We start from the raw sequence: 18,916 nt of genomic DNA, 5'->3' as shown, positions 1-18,916 counted from the left end.
CACCCGGGCCTTACCGCGCCCCAGGTGTTGCGTCCGAGGTCACGTCAAATTGCCTCTCGACGACGACGTCTCCGGGCCGTGTGGTTGAGCGCAATCCGCGGGATCATGTAGCATGCCTCCAAGGGGGCGTTGGACTGGGGTAAACAAGCCGGGGACAAACAAAAGATGCGCATTACAACTCATATCGTTTCTCTGAAGCTATTGAGGATATTTACGCTTCCTCCATTTAACAGCCCTGGATGACGACGCGCTGCCGAGGCCCGTTCGGGGCTGAAGCGGGACTCATGCCGGCCTAGCTTCCGGATCAGTCGGGTGTCCGTTCGGTGGAGACGGTGTACAGAGGCCAAACCGATGCGTCGGGCAGGTGCGTGGATATCAAAGTGCACGGGAGAAGATCGTATGGTCCAGACAAGGCTGATGCCGTCTGGATGTTTTGGGTTCGCAATGTACCCAAAGCAGATCTACGTGGTCTCCCGTTCTACGGATACGGATCCATCGCGGCAGCATCGCCACCTCCCTGACCTGGACGAGTCAATCTCCGGGTGACGAACGACAGACGCTCAGTCCTTCTTAGACGACGGAGGTGTCAGTGCACTACTCAAAATCCGACGAAGAGCCCACTCGCAGAGTTACAAAGACCGACTTGTCAAGGACGTGGTTATGTTGGATCGCGACCTAGTAGAGAAAGCTACGCTGACATTTTTGGCTCGTTCTAGACCCCGCAAATACACGGGAGAGCTGGAGTTCGTGATGTTCCAGACAAGGGCACTCTTCACGTCGCCTCTGGGGTGATGCTCCATCAACACGGGGGGTGTCTATCTGAGCTGACTCGAAACGGGCAGGTAAGATGCTGCATCTAAATTTGACAGGACAGCAAGCGTTCATCACGAGATCGGCTTTCCGCACTACACGACCCAACAGCCTGACAACGACGCAGAAGGGCATTCGCCTAGAGGGCTGAAAGACTAAGAGACGGGGGAACTGCCACTTTCGGCAAGCGCATGGAATTGGTGCAGAAGGCTTCTGGAACTTTGGAAGCTCGACTGGTTAATATCTTCGCTGTCAGCTTATGCCGGTGATTCCTTTTGGACAGCGGCCTTTGGATCTTGAAAATTTGCAAGACACGCGCAAAGTCTGTCGACGCATGTATGTCCTGCAAGACGTCATGCTACCGATGTGTCGGGTGGCATTAGTTCAATGACTAGCCACCTGAGCGTTTACGACGTTGCATGACACGGGATACAGGATGCAGTTGACTCGCCTGGCTGGAGCCCTGCTGGGCGGAAAAAGTCGCCGCCGCGCCTAATGTCCTTCAAAGGAGGCTTTTGGTTGGGTGGACGACGATGATCTACCGCCCCGGCCACAGCAGCCCCGCGGTAGCACCGGCTGAGGAACAAGGTCTCGCAACGCCTGAAAAGCCATGCTACTGGTGCCAGTGGGCGTGTGCAAGGCCTCGCTTCAGGTGTTGAAGTTTGCAATTGCGCCGAACCGGCCACGGGTGCGGTGGCGGACCGTGTTTGCCTTGGCTGCGGCTGCTGTTGCTTCAGCCGCCGAGGGCTGGGCTTTGGCTGGGCTTTGGCTGGGCTTTGGCGCCGATGTTCTCGACACCTAGGTGTCTCCGGTCAACCGAGATCTTCATGTCGCACGGGGTGGCTGGCTTCTCTCACGCCGCGAATGAACGGCTCTCGATGACCTTGGGAGATGACCTCCAAGAGTGCCGGCCCCTGAGATTTCCTGCCCAAAACAAGCTGCGCCCAGCGATCAGCCATGCCGCAGCCGTAACACCCGGGATGGAACCCTTTCATCGGCGCGAATGCAACGACGCAGGCAAGTCGGGATCGACTTGCTACATGTCTTGCTCCTGTCCGTTTCTCACCGGCAGAAGCTTGACAGAGTGACAGACCAAGTGACATTTTCTCTCGGTGCTTACGCGGTCATCGGAGGGTGGCGGCGGGGTTGAGGAACGGAACTCAGCTGGTGTTGTAGCGACTCTGTGTCTCCCTGTGAGGCAGCCGTCAGAGCATCATCAAAGAGCATTGTTGTTCCCCATAGCGGCTCCTGACAGAGCTTCGGGACGCATTCCAAGCAGAAAGGCTGTGCTGCCATTCCATTCCCACCCTCACGGCACTGGGTTTGTTATGGGTTTGCAGCACGGCCCCCTAGGCCCTAGGCAAAACGGCTCGATGGGCTGGTGGACGGCGAAAAAAAAAAAAAAAAAAAAAAAAGCGTGTCACCCTTGGCTCCGAAGGTTCCTGGTTACGCACGCGTTCGGCGGCGGCAGCCAATGCCCGCGGTGCCCCGGCCGGAGGAATTGCTGTCTTGGAATCCCGTCTCCGGCGTCTCGACTGCCGGAGCCCTAACGCATTCTAACTCTCCCCTTCCTACTGGACACTAAAATCCCGCGACGCCCCCGTTTTAGGGAGATTGGCATCGAGGACAAGACCGGCCCCCCTCCCCATCCCTCCCCATCTCCCCTACCGCTGACCGGCCCTGTTTGTGGATACTTTGCTCGACCGGCGAGTGTGGCAGTGCAAGAAGCAATGTCCAGGAGGTTACGAGGGCCAATCGACGAGTCATATCGACCTTTGTGTGCTGTTGGGCGACAAAAGTCGTCGCTCTGTCTTTCTTCCTAGCTCAAGGAACGAAAAAGCTGGCAAGGCGGGGTTTCATGTGCTTGTTTTTGAGTTCAATCTCGGCAGGATTCCCACCAGGGACAAAGACGGGACGATAGACCAGGGCAATTTGTGTTCAATGGTTCATACTTGTATCGATTTGGACGAAGCTACGATAGCGTTCAATTACCGTGCCGTCCCTACAGGCGAGCGAGACCCCATCATGATACACGCACCCGTACGAATACTTGCCTACCTGAGGTACACTCTCCATCCGACACGCAAAACACCAACCAAGCCCGACGATGTCACTGACTTGGGGCGATTGATCGCTGGAGCTTCGAAAAAGGACCAGGGGTCGGCCCTTTGAACTGCGCTAATCGACAAACTCCCCTAATTATCTCCTTGGACTCCAGTCCGTGGTCCCCTCTCACACGCTAGGGCTTTCCCAGTCCTCCCCCGTATCAACCTCCACTGGCTCTGTCCAGGCCAGGCCCCCGACGTGCCGAGGTCGAGGACGGGGATAACCTCTCTTTTTGGTAGAGCGCGTTCACAACCATGGCCGAAACCACGCTGATCATGATCCCGCACTTTCCGCCCTACCGGCCACAGGTGGTGGTTTTAGCTTGGGGGGCTTTGGGAACACGACGCCAAGGGTCCGTTTGCCGCTAGGACAGCACGCTATCCCTCCAGCTGGGAATATGTCACAGGCCCGTAGGGCGGAAGAGGCAAAGCAGCCTCTTTCGGACTTGCTCGTTAGGGCTCATCTGACGGTGTGCTAGTGGTGGTCGACAATAGGGAGGGAGGGAGGGACATGCGCCGGCGCCAGCGTTCGGGTGAGCGAGAACCGGCCGTCTGCTGATGCTTCATACTAAAAGTAAAGTAGCACACCTTCTCGAAGGACACGCGAAGCGAAGAAAAGCAACAGTAATCGCCGACCACTTTGTTGCGCTGTGGTCGTCGTCGGGGTTCCATCTCGGACCGTGGCTTGCAATAGTCCGCACGCTAGCTGCCCTCGAGAGCGTCAAGTTCCTTCACGCAGACGCAGCGCTCGATTGTTGATTAGTATTCAGCAGTATTACACACTGCTTGGTAACAAGCTACAGAAACGACGAAGCGATTGAGCTACAGAACTAGCTACACTACCGCGATCGAAACCGTGTCCCGAGCCCCCCAAGCAGAACACAGATGCCGAGCCACAGCAGCGTTACGCGCGGGGTTCTTTCCACCATTCCATTGCCTCTCCTCATGCAACCTCGAAGCTTGACGGGATCGCATCGCGAACTATTCCCCATACGTGCCGTCTCGTCCGCTGTCAAATCTGCCTTCTTTGCCCAACGTCACTGGCACGTCAGCCACCCGCGCATCTACCCTGCCCTGCGAAATATTGTCAGGGCTGGCTCTGCTAAGGGTTCCTGCTGGGGTGAGGGGGCGTTCCCTCAGCGAGAATGGAACTTAGGAAGAACCCGCCCAAGGCGAGAGGGGGCCACAGGTAATCAATCGGTGAAATCTTGACTGGGCCTTTAGGCGTGTGCCGCGCCATTTGCGTTGTTGCCCTGTCCTGTCCCCTTCCCAAGCGGCGTGCTTCTTCGCCTTCGCTCCGTGAACCCCCAATTGACCAAACCACCCCTTCCATGCCGGAATATGGATGGATCATCAAGGGGGTCTTGCACTCTGTTAGAGTTTACGCCCTGGGCTGCTGGACATTGCACGCGCAGTTTTGGGGGCCAACGGGGGCCTGTTTTGCGACTTACGAGGATTTACACGAGGAACCACCACGGCCTCCTCTTCTCTCTGCTGATGCTGCTCTCACTTTGGTGGTAGGGCGAAGAAAGGGTAGCAACTATCCGCAAAAGGGCGTTTCATCCCCGTCTGGTTTGCCCATTTCCCACGCGATCAGCGGCTTACGGTGCAGTAGTTGTCCCCTCTTTCGGTCATCTCAAGGATGAGAAGAGAGAATGCCTCCCCCAATCTCGGCCCTATTCTCTTCTGACTTTGATGGGTTTTCGAGAAGGGGCCCCACATTCTTCAGCAACTGTTTCGTTCGTTCTCTCTTGGACCTGCCTGCACTGCCACCCAGGAACCAGGGGTGTGGTGTGTGGCCGTCATCCATCAAGCGAACGTCGAACAACGGACGACTTATACTACATCCGTACACCACCGCGAAGAATGATGCCTCGGTGTGTGTGTGTGCACCAGCAGCAAGTCAGCCTGTCACCTCTGCCAGGCTTCAGTCATCTTCCCTGAAGGTTTTTCTGCTTTCTACTCTTCCCGTCAGCGCAGGCGGCGACAGGTATGTACTTTGCTGACTGGGCCCCATCGTCGTGGAGATCGCTACCGGCGCTGTACCTGTCCCGGATGCGAGGGTCTTCCCTGGTTTCGCGATGCCGCCCGACGTCGCCAGACACGGCAGAGCTGCAAAGTGCGGTGAAGGGGGAGCGCTTCTCTCGCCCAAGCCTGACCCTACCGACCACTGGACTGGAGATACAAATGCCTGCACACGACACACACACACACACAGCACACACTCCTGACACGCAGCACGCGCTGGGAAAAGGAGGAGAGGAAAGGGCGCTAACCAGCCCTGCCGTCTTGTGGCCCTGGCGATCGCACGGCATCGCATCGCGTGGTAACACTGCTAAACGGCGGTGGCCGGGGGTGGTGGTATGTGACCCAGACCAGCAGTACAGCATTGCCATTTGATCAGGGCCACGAAACGGTAACGAAGGTTCACAGATTAAGCAGTCCTTTGCGCCCGCCCGGCCCCGCGAATGAATCGACGCAAAAAGGCTCGCCCGCTCGTTGCTGGAGCTAGCTTCTTCGTTGTTCCCTGGCCCCTGGTGGTTCTCGTTGGCCTGATGAAATACCACGCGGCATCCACGATCTCTCTCCAGCGGTTCGTCCTCCGTACGCTACGGGTGAATCACCTTAACAGTGACCTGATATCGCCGTTGCCGACGGCAATGGCCGGCAAAACCTATTACTATGTGTGTTATCCAATATTCGGCGGGTTTTCCGGATTGACGACACGGGACATGGTGTGCCTTCCATGGCGAAGCAAGCCAATTCTGCCCAACATCACAGCCCTTCGGACTCAAAGACCGCTCCAGGAACATGAATCGCGGGGTGTGCAGATAACTTTCGCGTCGTCCTCACTTTATCTTCCCAGCACAGGTTCGTTCCTTGGCCTTCACGGAGCTCGCCAAGCAACGTTGCTTTTTTGCGGTTCATGTTCGTCAAAAAAACCGCTGGGATACCTAACTTGGTTCTGGGGGTGGTCCCGCTTCTTCGCCCGTAGGCGAGAGTGTGAATCGTGCCGTCCGGTTCCCTCTCATCCGTCCCTCCCCCTTCCCAGCCGCTGAGTGGGTGAAAAATGAACATGGCTCGGTGGGAAAGTGGGAAAGAGGTGATCCCCAGACAATAAGGCTGGGTCTGGGCAACCCGGCAGGGCAGCAGGGCTGGCAATCTTAAAGAAACCTGGCCCAGCAGCGGCAGGGAACGACGACGGACTAAGCCTCATTGCAAGAAGTCTCAAGTCGGAAAGAATTCCGTAAGATCGCTGTTGTTTTGGTTGTTTCGGGCACTGCTCCTCCCTCCTACAATATATATCTGATATGCGCAAGGTGGTTAAGGTGAAATTTGGGGGTCGGAGGAGGGGAACCGGGGGCTGGAATAGGGCGCTAACACGGTACAGCACGCGCTCCGGATGGGGGCGCGCTACCTTTTGCTGCGATTTTGTGTTTGCAGTGGAACCCGCGCATCACAGGATGGAAGAGAAAGTGTCGTCATTGCGATCGGCTCGGGAAAACAGCGCGAATCGTTGTTAAAGGGGGAGTGGGGAGCAGCAGAGCAGCCAGCCCTGGGCAGCGACGGAGGGAGGGGAGGGGTCTTCCAAGTGGAAGGACAAGAAGAACCGCTTGTGATTCTCTTTTTCTTGTTTTTTTGATGTGCAATACTTCGGCATTAACCGAGAGATATGAGAGGGCCCCCCGTCCCCCCGTCCCCCCGTCCCGGAGCCGCGCCCAAGTCAGCATCAGCAAGCAAGCTGTGTGCAATATGTGTGAATGAGTAAGTTTTTGGGTCCCGTTGCTACCTGCACGACATGGAGAGTTGCATTATTGGGCACGCTGGACACCGGCCGGAGGCGGCGGCGGTGGTGTTCGCGATGGGGGCGCGGTCCAGCAGGAGGGGCAATTGTTTCCTTTTCGTCACTGCGACCACGGATACTTTTCTTTTGTTTCTTTGGCCTATTTGGGAACTGTTGCTATAAAAATACGAAAAAAAGGGACGGGTTTATTGCTTTGTCAAGTGTTCGTAACACGGAACTTGACTTGTTGTGTGCTGCGGTTGCAGTCTGACTTAGTCAGTGCCTTGCTGGGCTAAGAACCCGGTTGTCACCATTTTTTTCGTCCCATGGTTCAAGTTTGTTTTGCGGCTTTTGCATTGAAGAAAGGGCAATAGTTGGGCAAGTGGTGCAGGAGGAGCCACATGTTGCGTGATTGCCGGGTTTGGGAGACAGAGAGGGTTTTTTCGTCTCATCTTGCCACGAGGCTTAGGTTCACCGTTCACCGTTCATTTGCCCCGCGTGCGGTGGGTGTCCCATAGACAAGGCGAGAAGAACGAGGTCGTCGGATGGCGCTCGTGTTCGTTCTTGTAAGACCTCACCCTACTTAACCGATCACCCCCTATAACTGATCAGCTGAAAACGGGTAATTTTAGGTTTATAACTTTGAATATTAATGTCTTCTGATTTATTGTAACTATCATAAAAGGCCCTTAAAATGAAATTTAAAGTATTAACTAGTAAATTAAGCTATTTAGTCTTTTTCTAATATTGAGTAGTTAATATATAGCGTTACTAAGCGTACTGTTTTATATTTAATAACCTCTATAGTTTTCTACTTAGCCTCTATAATCTATAGTATTATTATAAACCTCTTATTAGGTTTTAGCTTAATTTTAGTATGTTATAATAGTTTATATTAATTAATAAATACTTAGAGATAAGTTATTTTCTACTATACTATTAAGATCTTTATATTATTATTATTAATTATTTTACTAACTTTAGTAAAAACTAATATATATACTATATAATCCTATTTCTCTCTATATTAATAGCCCTCTTATATTAACTTATATTTTTAGAAATTTATTAATTTAGTAAGAGTAGTAATAGTAAATTATAATAGTATTTTAGGTATTTTAAGTAACTAAAGATCTTATAGAAGTACTTTAAGTATATCTATAAATACTAAGACTATTAAAAATAAACTTATTAATAATTAAATAATATTAATAAGTTATAACCTGGTAGTTAGCTATTTAGTATAGATATTTCTAGTTATAAATATATTATTATAAACTTAGAAGTAGTAATATAGAAAATTCTATTTCTTAATAGATACAAAGTTAGATAGAAGTTTATAATTATATATAGCTTTATAGAAAGCTTTTTTAAGAGGTAAAAAGATTAAATTAATATATTAAATAGCTAGGTAATATAAAAACTATAAATAAGTTGATAAGCTAAATAAATCTATTTATAGTAATATATTTATACAAAGTTAGTAGATATATAACTTCTATAGCTATTAATAATTAGTAATTATTTAGATTATAAATATTTAGCCCTCATTACTATATAGAATAAAAACCCTTTTTAGCTATTAAAGATTTATAGCGTTGGTATTTATTTATTAGATAATATAACAAACTATCAAAAAATAAAATTAAATATCTCTAAAAAGAACTATTACTACTAAATATTCTAATTAGTAAAGATTATTAATTGTAGTATAGTTTAGCTAGTAACTAAGATATATTTAAATATAGTTATCTATATATAGTTTTTTAAAGCTTAAATGTATATAGTTTATCTCTAAAGTTTATTTAATATTAAATAGTTTCTATCTAATTTTTTATTAAACTAATTTTATCTATATTTTAATATAAGAATAGGGGGATATGTTCTATTTCTAGTAGATTAAATATCTTAAATAGATTTTTAATTGTAATAGTATTAATATTTTTTATATATTTAAAATTAATAGGTTTTATTTTTAGCGTTTTAATAATGAAGTTTTAATATAAAAAACCCTCTATCTACCTCTTATTAAAGAGGTATATATTACTACTAATATAGATAATATAAATTACTAATTTATTAACTTATTTATAAGTAGAAATAATACTAAGAGAACTTCACATAATAATTTATAATACTAGAGATATTTTTTAAACAAGCGTAAAGCGTTAATACATAGCTTTAGCCTTTTTATATACTCCTCTATTTCTAAAATAGTTATAAAACGTTATATATAGGATTCTTTAGTTATAAGAAACTTATTAAATACTTATATTACTTAATATAGCATCCTTAGTATTTTTAATATACTCTTTAGTATAACTTAATATACTAAATTAATTAGTATTTTTAAAAGAATTAATTTGTAGTATTATAGTGTAGTTAACGCGGTGGGCGCAAAAGATGTGGTGGTGTTATTATTAGCAAACGCGTCGTTTTCGGCTGATCGGTTATGGGGGGTGATCGGTTAAGTGGGGTGGGGTCTTAACAGCTCTGTTGCGGGGTGGGGATAGATAGGGTAAGGTGCACTGTTCATCCTGGTAGTGGTGCGCTTCGATGGCTAGGTTTGGGTTGTGCTAGCCGCGCCGGCGCGCGCTACGGAGCAGCCAGGGCGGTATGTGTACATAGTAGCTTGAGTCGTTGGAGGGATGTAGCCCCGTCTATTGGCGCTGTTGCTGCGAAGCACGCGATTTGGATTTATGAGCTCTGTTTGGGTTTGATCCGGCAGCACGAGGAGATGTTCTGCCATTTCTCCTTAGGCATTTGATCTGGTGTCAGTGACTTTGGCGTGTAGATCTCTGTTTTGGAGGGGGGGTGTGTATTCGTAGATGGATGGATGTTGCTGATTGTCGTGGTGCCTTATCTAGATTTCAATTGATTGGGCTATCTGGGGTTTATTTCGTCGATTGGGAGATTGGAACGTGTAAAGACGGGATTTCCTTGGTGGTTGGGATCACGGAGGCGTCTCCGGTAGGAGAGACAGAGAGAGAGGCCAAGCAAGCCTGAGGGGGATAGAGCATGCCGGTAGAAGAGTGCGTGGCATGCATGGTGGTTATTTGGATTAGGGGACGGAGGTTGTCGCGGATGTAGTGTAGTGTGAAGCAGTAGTGCGGATTGCCGTCTGTTAGTGTGAAGGGTTTTGGGGGGGAGAAGGGAAAGGTTAGGCTGGGTTTGCTAGCTGGGCTGGGCTGGGCTGGGCTGGACTGGGGTAGGAGGAGTTGGAGGTTTGGATTTTTTGGAGAGAAGTTGAGGTTTTGGGTTTTTCCCTTCTCGGGGGTTTGGGGTATCCTTCTCCAAGGGAGGGAGGGAGACAGGACTGAGAGGTAGGGGTAGCTTTTGCTGGACCTTGACCACTTTGACATGGGACTGCTTGAGACGGTTTGGTCTTGGCATTCTTCTTGTTTGTGACGCTGGACGGACGGGTGGGATGGACATGGACATGGACCATGGGTTGTTGTGTGTGTGTTTTTTTCCACACCACGCTCTTTGATACCACGGAAGTTGCTTGATCCCGGGTCTTAAGAGGCGCGGGTTATGTTTTGGGCACGGGATATCAATATGGGACGGGAACGGGTTCGTGATTGAATCATGACAACGGTTTGGCACAAGAGAGATACAACACGCCCCCCTCCACCTCTCATCGGAGATTATTGCACAATCCCAGCCTGGGCAGAAATATCGAAAATCTCTTGGTAAGGCGCAGCAAGGGGGCAAGAAGGGGGCTCCCCTGGAGAGGGTACTTTGTGTTCAATCTCTTGGTGACCTTCTTGGGGCGCACAAGGAGGCCCGAGGGGATGGACAGTTGTGCTATGCAGCAGCGATATAGATGAAGGGTCTCCACTGTTCCGTTGCTTGATTTGCGCCGGGACTTTACGGGATTCAGACTTTATTAAACTAGTTGCAAAGAGTCGAGTTGTCAAGAGATTGTGTGGCATGGATGACGATGGCGGCGGGAGATGGCGTCGTTGTCAGCGTTTTTGCGCGGGCCTTGTCACTTCATGGGGCCGCGGGGGGCCGTTTTGTGGGCGGCCCCGGGCGATGGGCGGCGTTGCGCTGCTCCTTGGGGGCGGTTTTTTGCTTTCGTTTTGGTTGCTTTTTGGTTGGTTTACACAAGGAGCTTGTTTTCGGGGAGAATTTTCATCTGGATAGCCTTAAGGCGCCGGGTGAGTGGGAGGAAACACCCGGCGTGAAGAGCGAGTCTGGGGCTTGCGGGTGTTGTTTAATGTTCCTTTGGGGGAGGAGTGTGGGTTGGTTGGCTTGTGGGGGACGGTTCCGGTGTTTTGGGGTTGTGGAAATCCGTCCGTTCGCCGCTTCGAACGTGGGTGAGGGTGATGATGAGGCGTATGGGAGGAGTCTTGCCGGGCGGGAGGGAGTACGGGTGTGATTCGTGATGCGTCAACTGGTTACGAGGGTCGTGCTATGAAGTTGAAGTCGGAATGCGGGTGTCAAGTGGCCTTCTGATGCCTCTCAAGAGATCGGAAGACAGTACAGTTGCAATCATATTTGGGAGTTGAACATGCAAGAAGGAAGTTCCCGCCAGCCATAAGCTCTTGCGTACGACAATACTCTTCACCGAAATCCTGCGCCTTGTACGTCGCTGCCGGTGCCATAGAGAAGCAATATCTCATCCTGTGCCAGTGGTTTTTGTGCAACCCTCTGAAGCTTCAAGCAAAGCCCATTAGTCGAAGCCCATCCAACATGCTAGTCATCGGGCCTTTGACAGATCTTCCCAATTTCAATACCCACTCTTGCATGTTGTTGCTGAGCCTCCGTCCTGTTCCCCAGTCCCAGTGGTCGTCTTCTTCATCCGCAATCGTGACTGTTCGAGCGGTGGAATACCGGCGAAGCCTTTGTGTTGCTTACTCTTGTCTTGCGATCAAGGCTTACGCGGCATAGGCTAATCGCTCGAGTGAGCCGTTGTGATCTCGATCGAACTACTCTCAGCTCCGAACAGTGTTCGCCGTTTCCGGGTATGTATGCGCAAGGTGCACAGTAAGCCGAGATCCAGCTTGAAGAACCAATGATTCCTTGTCCTGGAGAGCATCGTGCGATCTAAGATAGGCGCTCAGTCAGCTGTTGTTCTCAGGCATCACGAGCTCAAGGATCGGGAGTTGCTTATCCAGCTGACTCAAAACGAAATCGAGGTTCACGTAGCAGATCGCGGGTTGGTTGTGTAGAAGACGCGTTTGCGGAAAGATCACCCGGTCACTCCCTCACCCTGTATGCCATGCCATTGCGCCTTCAGACCCGAGGATTGTTCTTGGGTCATCATTCGTAGTTACTGAGTAACATCGGTTGTGACGATGACGGCGGCGGAGGTGTGACGCGTGGTTTCCGTGGACTGGCAATATTGTTGTTGAAGTTGTTGTTGTGATCTTCTCACCCCCGACGGGAGAAATTTCGGCCAGTTGAGCGGAGTCGAATGGAATTCCACGACGCCCCTCGATACCGAATCCGAAGGGTTTGATTTGTCAGAACAGAATGGCTGGAAGGATTCGCTCCCATGTTGTTCATCCCTAAATCCCCGGAGGTCCTTGCATCTGTTTCTGCGATCCATCGGCACAAGCGGGCTTAGCTCTTAGCTCTTGGCCCCTTTCGAGATCGAATCGCTGCAGCTTCATGTGAACTCGTGCTCTGCTCTCGTCAGTAATTGGGTCAAGTATCAAAAGGGAAACGTGTACTCGCCAAGTGAGGCTGAAAAGGGGTTTCTGATGAAGTACACAACAGGTTGACAATTCAGCGAATTGAGTATCTAGCCCGTCTCGGTTTCGGGCAAACTGCATGGTCCTCCTGGGTATTGCCAAGCCAAGTAGAGGAAACAGATTGTTAGCCTCTATATTGGGCTGTCGTAGGAAAGGTCATGCCTTGTACGCAGGGAAATGGGCATTCTCCGCCATGCAAACACGAAGACTGGTGATATGGCTGTTCCAGGTGTTCGCAGAAATATCGGGAGATTGATCACACATGATGTTGTAGAAAACGGACATTTCTGTGTCGCGAGACGTATGTTTATTGCGACTAATGTCAGCATCGACTTGCCCATATCATGAGCAACTGTCTCAATCGGTGAAGGTGAAAGTAAAGTCGTCGCGTATGCCATCGACTGTTGGTGCACCCCAGCACTTGTTTTGTTTCCGGTCAACCAAGAAACTCGCCATTCGCTATTCATTAGAAAAGATGCTGATCTTTCTGGGGAACCCCTCGTTGAACAGAACCCCGTATCTCATGTGCCGTAGTTCACTGGCAGTCGATAGGACAGATATTCTCGTGGTTACTCAGATGAAACAATGTCCGCTAGTTGGTCGATCCGAAGCTGCCGTTCATGTCTCTATCGCTCGACGAGTTCTCTTTTGGTGCGGCATAAAAATGCAGGCGAAGTGAGGGGCTCAGTTCCCGTGTGATCCGTAGCAGGGGAAGTACCTCACAGGTGGGGTCCTGTCAGCTTTCCAAAGTCCGAGAATACGTCCGTGAAGTAAGCATGCGGTTGTCAGCAAAAATTTCAGTAAGCTGCGCACGCGTTGCTCCGTGTCTTTGTTGTCATCGCACGAAGTCGGGCACCGAAATGAACTACGCCCGGGGCGGAGCGGCGCAATTAGTATGTAAACGGAGCGGAGCCCTCCGTAGCGTGTCTCGGCTTCCGCCAAGCGTTCCGGCACCGGTAAGCTGGGGGCACCGAAAGCGAGCCCGAAAGCGAATTGCGAATTATGAAACAGACCGGCCCCAGCAGCCCTAGCCTCAGCCCAGTACCAGCCTCAACCAGCTCTCTAATTGCATGAAGTCAGCAGATCGCTGTGGCGAGCGGCGGTGAGCCTTGCTAATGCGTTACCGGTGTGCTACTACCGGCAGCGGCAGTTAAGCTTGGCGGACGCTAGTACTGGGCTTAGCACAAAGAACAACGACTCGAGGGGACCACAAGGCGATGTGAGTGGCTGGATGGAGTCACAGGTTGACGACGCCTTCTCGCCAGCCGGGGTCGCGGTCCTAATGAAAGGGCGAAAGGGTAGGGGCTATTCTATGCTTGATTCGAGTAGCGGGTTTGTTGATGATTGCCCACCAATGGGATGGTCTGCAGATGGGACAGCTCATCGTCAATACGCCTCATGAGCGGAGTCCGGAGAATTGAAAGTGACGATAGAAGGTTATTTACATGATCCCCTGTCCCCAAGGATCGTGGATTTGAAACTTGCTGGACGGGATTGGCTCAATTTGTAGATTATGTGCAACGTATTTGTTGCTTAGAGAGGAGGGAGGCACACTTCTGCAGATGGTGACATTCCAAGATTATACCTACCAGTGTAACATTGCCCTCATGAAGGTCTGTTTACTGACGTACGGAGGCGGTAGCGAACATTCAAAATTGCCAATGGACCTAATGTTTCTTAATACACGTATGACTTGAGTAAAAGCAAACATATCCAATCCGCGTATATACTGTGTTTCGTGATGGTATGACGTGGCATAAAAATGTTTCCGCGTATAAAAATTCGCTCAGCGGCCAGCCCGGTACGCGTTTCACTGGGAATAGCTACGCGAATGCCTGCAACCATCCATCGTCCCCGCAATCACAACCATGCGCAATGGTAATCATCCGATCTCCAATTGGCTGTGTGTTATACTCGTGGGGTTTTAAGGGTTCATCGTAGAGCGAGAGCGAGATTCTAGACGGGATGATCTGCGGACATCGACATTTTGTCATTTGGCATTGGCCACGAGGGGGGAGCAGTCGCGGCTGTGGTGACTTCAAGGTGAAACTAGGCGTGGTGGTTGATGAAAAAGGGGGTTGAGGCACAAACGGTGTTCTCGGCATTGTTGAGTATAAAGACAACCTAGAATCGTGTTCTGTTCATCGGAAGAAACACACAAGCATCGCAATCATCTCATATTTCACTCGTTTTCTAGACCTTGCTTAACTTGACACCTTTCAACAAACCCAAAATGAAGTTCTCTATTACCTCTGCGACTCTCGGCCTGGCGTTGGCCGTATCGGCCAGGCCTGAGCTGATGAACACCAACATGATGAACAACCCTCACTTCAAGCGTGCCGAACGCGGCGAGTGGGCTCCTGCTGGACCTGATGACTGTACGTCGAGAGGGTAGTGCTCTCTTGGATTGAGTACTGATATGTTGCAGTTCGTGGCCCTTGTCCCATGATGAACACCTTGGCGAACCACGGTTTCCTGCCTCGCGACGGCAGGAACCTCACGCAGGACACTGTTGTGAATGCTTTGAAGGACGGCATCAACTTCAACCAGACCCTTGGAGCGATCATGTTTCAACAGGCTACTGTTGCCAACCCGGAACCTAATGCCACGTTCTTTACTTTGTATGAACCAAACACGGCCCCTTCAAAAAGTCTTGCATGCTGACTATTACGCAAGGGACCACCTCAACCGCCACAACGTCCTCGAGCACGATGCCAGTCTGAGGTGAGTAACACTACGATAGTAAGCCTTGATTATTGTTTGCTGACAACTTTGTAATAGTCGCACCGATGCTTTCTTCGGCAACAACCACATCTTCAACCAGAGCGTCTTCGACGAGTCCAGAGCCTACTGGACCAACGCCATCCTCGACCCCAAGCAGTTGGCCAACAGCAAGATTGCGCGTCAGGTCACCTCCAGGGCATTCAACCCCAACTACACTTTCACAGCCAGTGTCGAGAACTTCAGCCTTGGAGAGGTCGCTGCCCCTATCATTGTCTTCGGTGACATGGTCGCCGGCACCGTCCAGAAGGATTTCGTCGAATATTTCTTCCGTAAGTCGAACCCCAAGATCACCACTCAAAGTTGCAACCGTCTAACAATGCATCTCAGAAAACGAGCGTCTGCCCGAAGAACTTGGATGGACCAAGAAGGCTGAGGCCGTCACCCTTGATAACATCCTTAGCGTCACGAAGATGATTGGCGAGGCCACCAGCCTTATCACCGGTGGCGCCGAGGCTGCTCCCCACAAGCTCAAGATGAGGGACTTGCACATGGGTCTCGGACTCCTGGGTGTCCAGAAGTAAGTGGAAGGAGAAGATCAATTGGGCCAGCATATTAGTGCGCGTGCCTTGGCAACTCTGATTCCTGCAGCGAAGTCGGAAATTTGTCGGAACATGTAGGGTGCTTGGCAGATTGTACGGGGAACGTGGGCGTGAAGGAGACTTAAACCTTTCGTAAATAAATTGAGACTGCAGACCTGTGCCATGTCTGTTATGGGAGTAAATAGCACGAATCAAGTCTGACTTAGCATTTAAAATTGTTTTCGTTGTGCAGTATATAATGTTCGTTCGGCTAAGATTTCCCGACTTCCCAATTTCAACTTCTCAACGTCTGCTCTGACTTGCGACGAATGTGCTTGTTCTGGCAATTACTATTTCCTTGGCATTCATTGTACTTGAACGCCGTTTAGTGAAGTCACCAAATGATTCATAAAAACCACTTCTGGGTCTTCAATTCAAATCGGAGTCATCCACCAACGTCCAACCCTCGCCGCGCAGCTCAGCGTTCTCTATGCGCAGGTTGCACATCCTGCACTCTCCTCTGTGGGGGATGTCGTAGTGCTCGAAAATGATTTCTCCTTGGAAAGAGCCGAGAGGGTTGCTTGATGAGCTGCCAGGGGGATACAGCGTCTGCAGCTGAACATCAACCAGGTTTCCGCAACTCGGAACCGGGCAGGAGTACTTCCAGGCAATGACTCTGATCTTCATGTCAAGTAAGAAGAGAGGTCGGGATGAGGGGTTTAGGGATTGTAGGGATCGGCTCTTGTTGGTGGGGATCGGAGTCGAGGTGTCGGGAGCGGGGTACGGAAGTGCGTGACAGGGAGGAGAGGGCGTCTTGTTGCGAGACAGGCAACAATGCATAAATAGGTCTTGCGTTAAGTCTGCTGTTTTCAGCCTGTGCGCACAATAATAAAGTGAATTAAACTGCTTGTGAAGGTGAATATCTGAGATGAACAACGGGACAACTGTTCGGCAAGAAAGCAACTCAGCTGTGACGGCTGTGACAATTGAATGACTGCAAACTTGATTGTGTGAGCCCAAACGGATCCTCATGGCGGGACGGGAACTCGAGCCTGAATCATCATGGTAGGAAGCACTGAGGTTAATCACTAGCATGCCGCTAAAGATTCGGGCACGGCATATTGTGATTCACTTCTAGCTAGCCTGAAGCATTATTCGAACTGAACAAGAGAATGTTACGAGAAAGCAAGATGCATAGTGCTGCTTGAGCTGCTAATAGTAAGCTGGAATGCCCGATTGGTGAGTCGTCCCTGCATCGCCAGCGTGGCAGACCTGATGACAAGTTAGTGTAAATGCATGCTTTTGCTTGCGACCTGCCGAAAGAAGGGTATTCGTATCGTCACCGCAAACGTTACTACAGCACTCTGTTCCCGTCAATAACTTCTCGTTACATTGATGCACATGAGATTTACCTCAAAATTACAGGCGAATGGGAAAGGAAATGAAAATCATCAAGACAAAGCTGATGCTGCCCCGCTAGTTGGTTCTGGCTGCTTGGGAACTGCAACACAGCCCGAGCAGGACCGGCCCGCCTAATCTCAGCCCGAAGGCCCTTGAAAAGGAACGATCTCCAACAGTGATCATCAGCGAGAGGTCAACTGCTGAGCAGTGCCTCGTTGGTCCTTACAGTGATCCGCTTGACTCCCGGGCTCAGACAATAGGCCCTTCGGCTCTACCGCATCCTACGATTGACATCGATGCGAATCCCTCGCTGCTACCCAGACAAGTACCAAGATAGCCATCGAGGCGCAGTCATATTTGGATACTCCTACCCCTATTCAACTCAGGCGGAAGGTCCGCCTGCTTAACGCGGACACGCCATGCTCAACTGATGATGAACCGGTGTTGGCGTAATCCTTCGCTTGGGAAGACGCGCATCTTGGGAAAGAATCCGGTCCGTCCAACCAAAAAACCTTGCTGAAAACTGCCTTCAGTGGCCGCCTGGGGGCCACAATGTCTCAGTCCCTGTCTAGCTTCTTCTGCAGGCTCCCGCAACGTTGTTGCCTGCGATGTACAGCATCTTCTTGGGTTAGTGAGGAGCATCTCCCTCCTAAGGCTGCAGTGAATGCTAGGATCCGGGTTTGAAGCTCCCTGAAAAGCATCCATCAATTTCTCACGGGGAACCGAATGTCCGTGTGATGGGTGGGCCCGAACTTGCACGGATCTAAAGGAGCATGGATCAAGTTCCTCCTGAGAGGCGGCCATGATCGCTATCATCAACAGAGTCGGCCCGGGAGGATGCCTAGTTTCTTGGGTATAATCCGACTGTCACTCGACGATGCCCAGAGGCCGAAGACGACAGTACAGCGGGGTGTCCTCCAAAAGAGGCAGCGATGCGCCCACGATGCGAAGCCCAATCCAGAAGCCCCTATCCATAACTCGGACTGTTCGAAGGATCACGATCCTAGCACGGACGCGGGACAACATTCATCTAGAAGCCACGCGGGCCCCGCCTTTGGAGTTTAGAGGCTAGCTCATGTTTGGATAGCCTTGAATCATGTTTCTGCCCCCAATGTTTTTCTGGGCTGTGTCGGCTAACGGCAATTATCTAGGAACAGCCAGGTTGAACACTGGAGCCTGTAGGGCTGGAAGGTACCGAGCGTCTAAGAGGGGGACCTATATAATTTTGATGAGACTAGCTTCATAATAGGCATGATCACTATGTTAATAGTGGTTATAGGCACTAATTAACGCAGTAAAGCAAAGTCTATCCGGCCTAATAACTATGAATAGGCTATAGTTATTAAATATGTTAATTTGGGTGGGTGGTGCATCCCTCTGTTTATGATCGTTAAGGGTGTATATCACCTTGCTAGTTAGACTATGGAATTAGGTTTTCTAGGTAACTAGGTGATTAAACCTATAGCTAATAGATAGATAGATAATTAGATAGGCTTTAACTAGATTAAACACTTTAATAAACACACTAAGAACTAAACAGAGGGTGCCTACCAGATGCTTATTATTAACAGCCATAAGAGCTATTTATCAGCTGAATTTAATAATTACTATAAGCAGAATAATATTATAACTATCAGTATGTGTTACGGTCAGCTATCCGACAGTAGGGTCTGCTAACAGAAGCTGGGGATTGATACGTTCTAACAGTACACTGGGTCGTGGTCGTAGGTCGTAGTTCGTAGGCTGTAGTAGATCTGGTCTTCAGAGGCCAAGGTGATCAGTCTTAGACTCAACAAGTGATTCGCAGTGAAG

General features: G+C 50.0%; 2 protein-coding genes across 2 annotated transcripts; both read left to right on the top strand.

Moving 5' to 3' along the window:
• Positions 1-5,102: 5,102 nt before the first annotated feature.
• On the top strand, positions 5,103-5,387 carry CGCA056_v014789 (uncharacterized protein; the record flags this gene model as incomplete). The annotated part of the gene is made up of 2 exons (XM_037330031.1): positions 5,103-5,276; positions 5,349-5,387. 2 exons carry the CDS (start codon positions 5,103-5,105, stop codon positions 5,385-5,387), a joined length of 213 nt encoding a protein of 70 aa, XP_037171542.1.
• A 9,247-nt stretch (positions 5,388-14,634) lies between these two features.
• CGCA056_v014788 (putative sterigmatocystin biosynthesis peroxidase stcC) lies at positions 14,635-15,937 on the top strand (the record flags this gene model as incomplete). The annotated part of the gene is made up of 6 exons (XM_037330030.1): positions 14,635-14,779; positions 14,830-15,022; positions 15,078-15,125; positions 15,183-15,454; positions 15,513-15,702; positions 15,931-15,937. The coding sequence occupies 6 exons, from the start codon at positions 14,635-14,637 to the stop codon at positions 15,935-15,937; spliced, it is 855 nt and encodes a 284-aa protein (XP_037171543.1).
• Between the last annotated feature and the right edge of the window lie 2,979 nt (positions 15,938-18,916).

Source organism: Colletotrichum aenigma (assembly GCF_013390185.1).
Source record: "Colletotrichum aenigma strain Cg56 chromosome Unknown KSG_Cg56_contig10, whole genome shotgun sequence".
NCBI classification, from domain to species: Eukaryota; Fungi; Ascomycota; class Sordariomycetes; order Glomerellales; family Glomerellaceae; genus Colletotrichum; species Colletotrichum aenigma.
The sequence above is the reverse complement of the archived record's forward strand: the minus strand, read 5'-3'. Positions and strand labels throughout refer to the sequence as shown.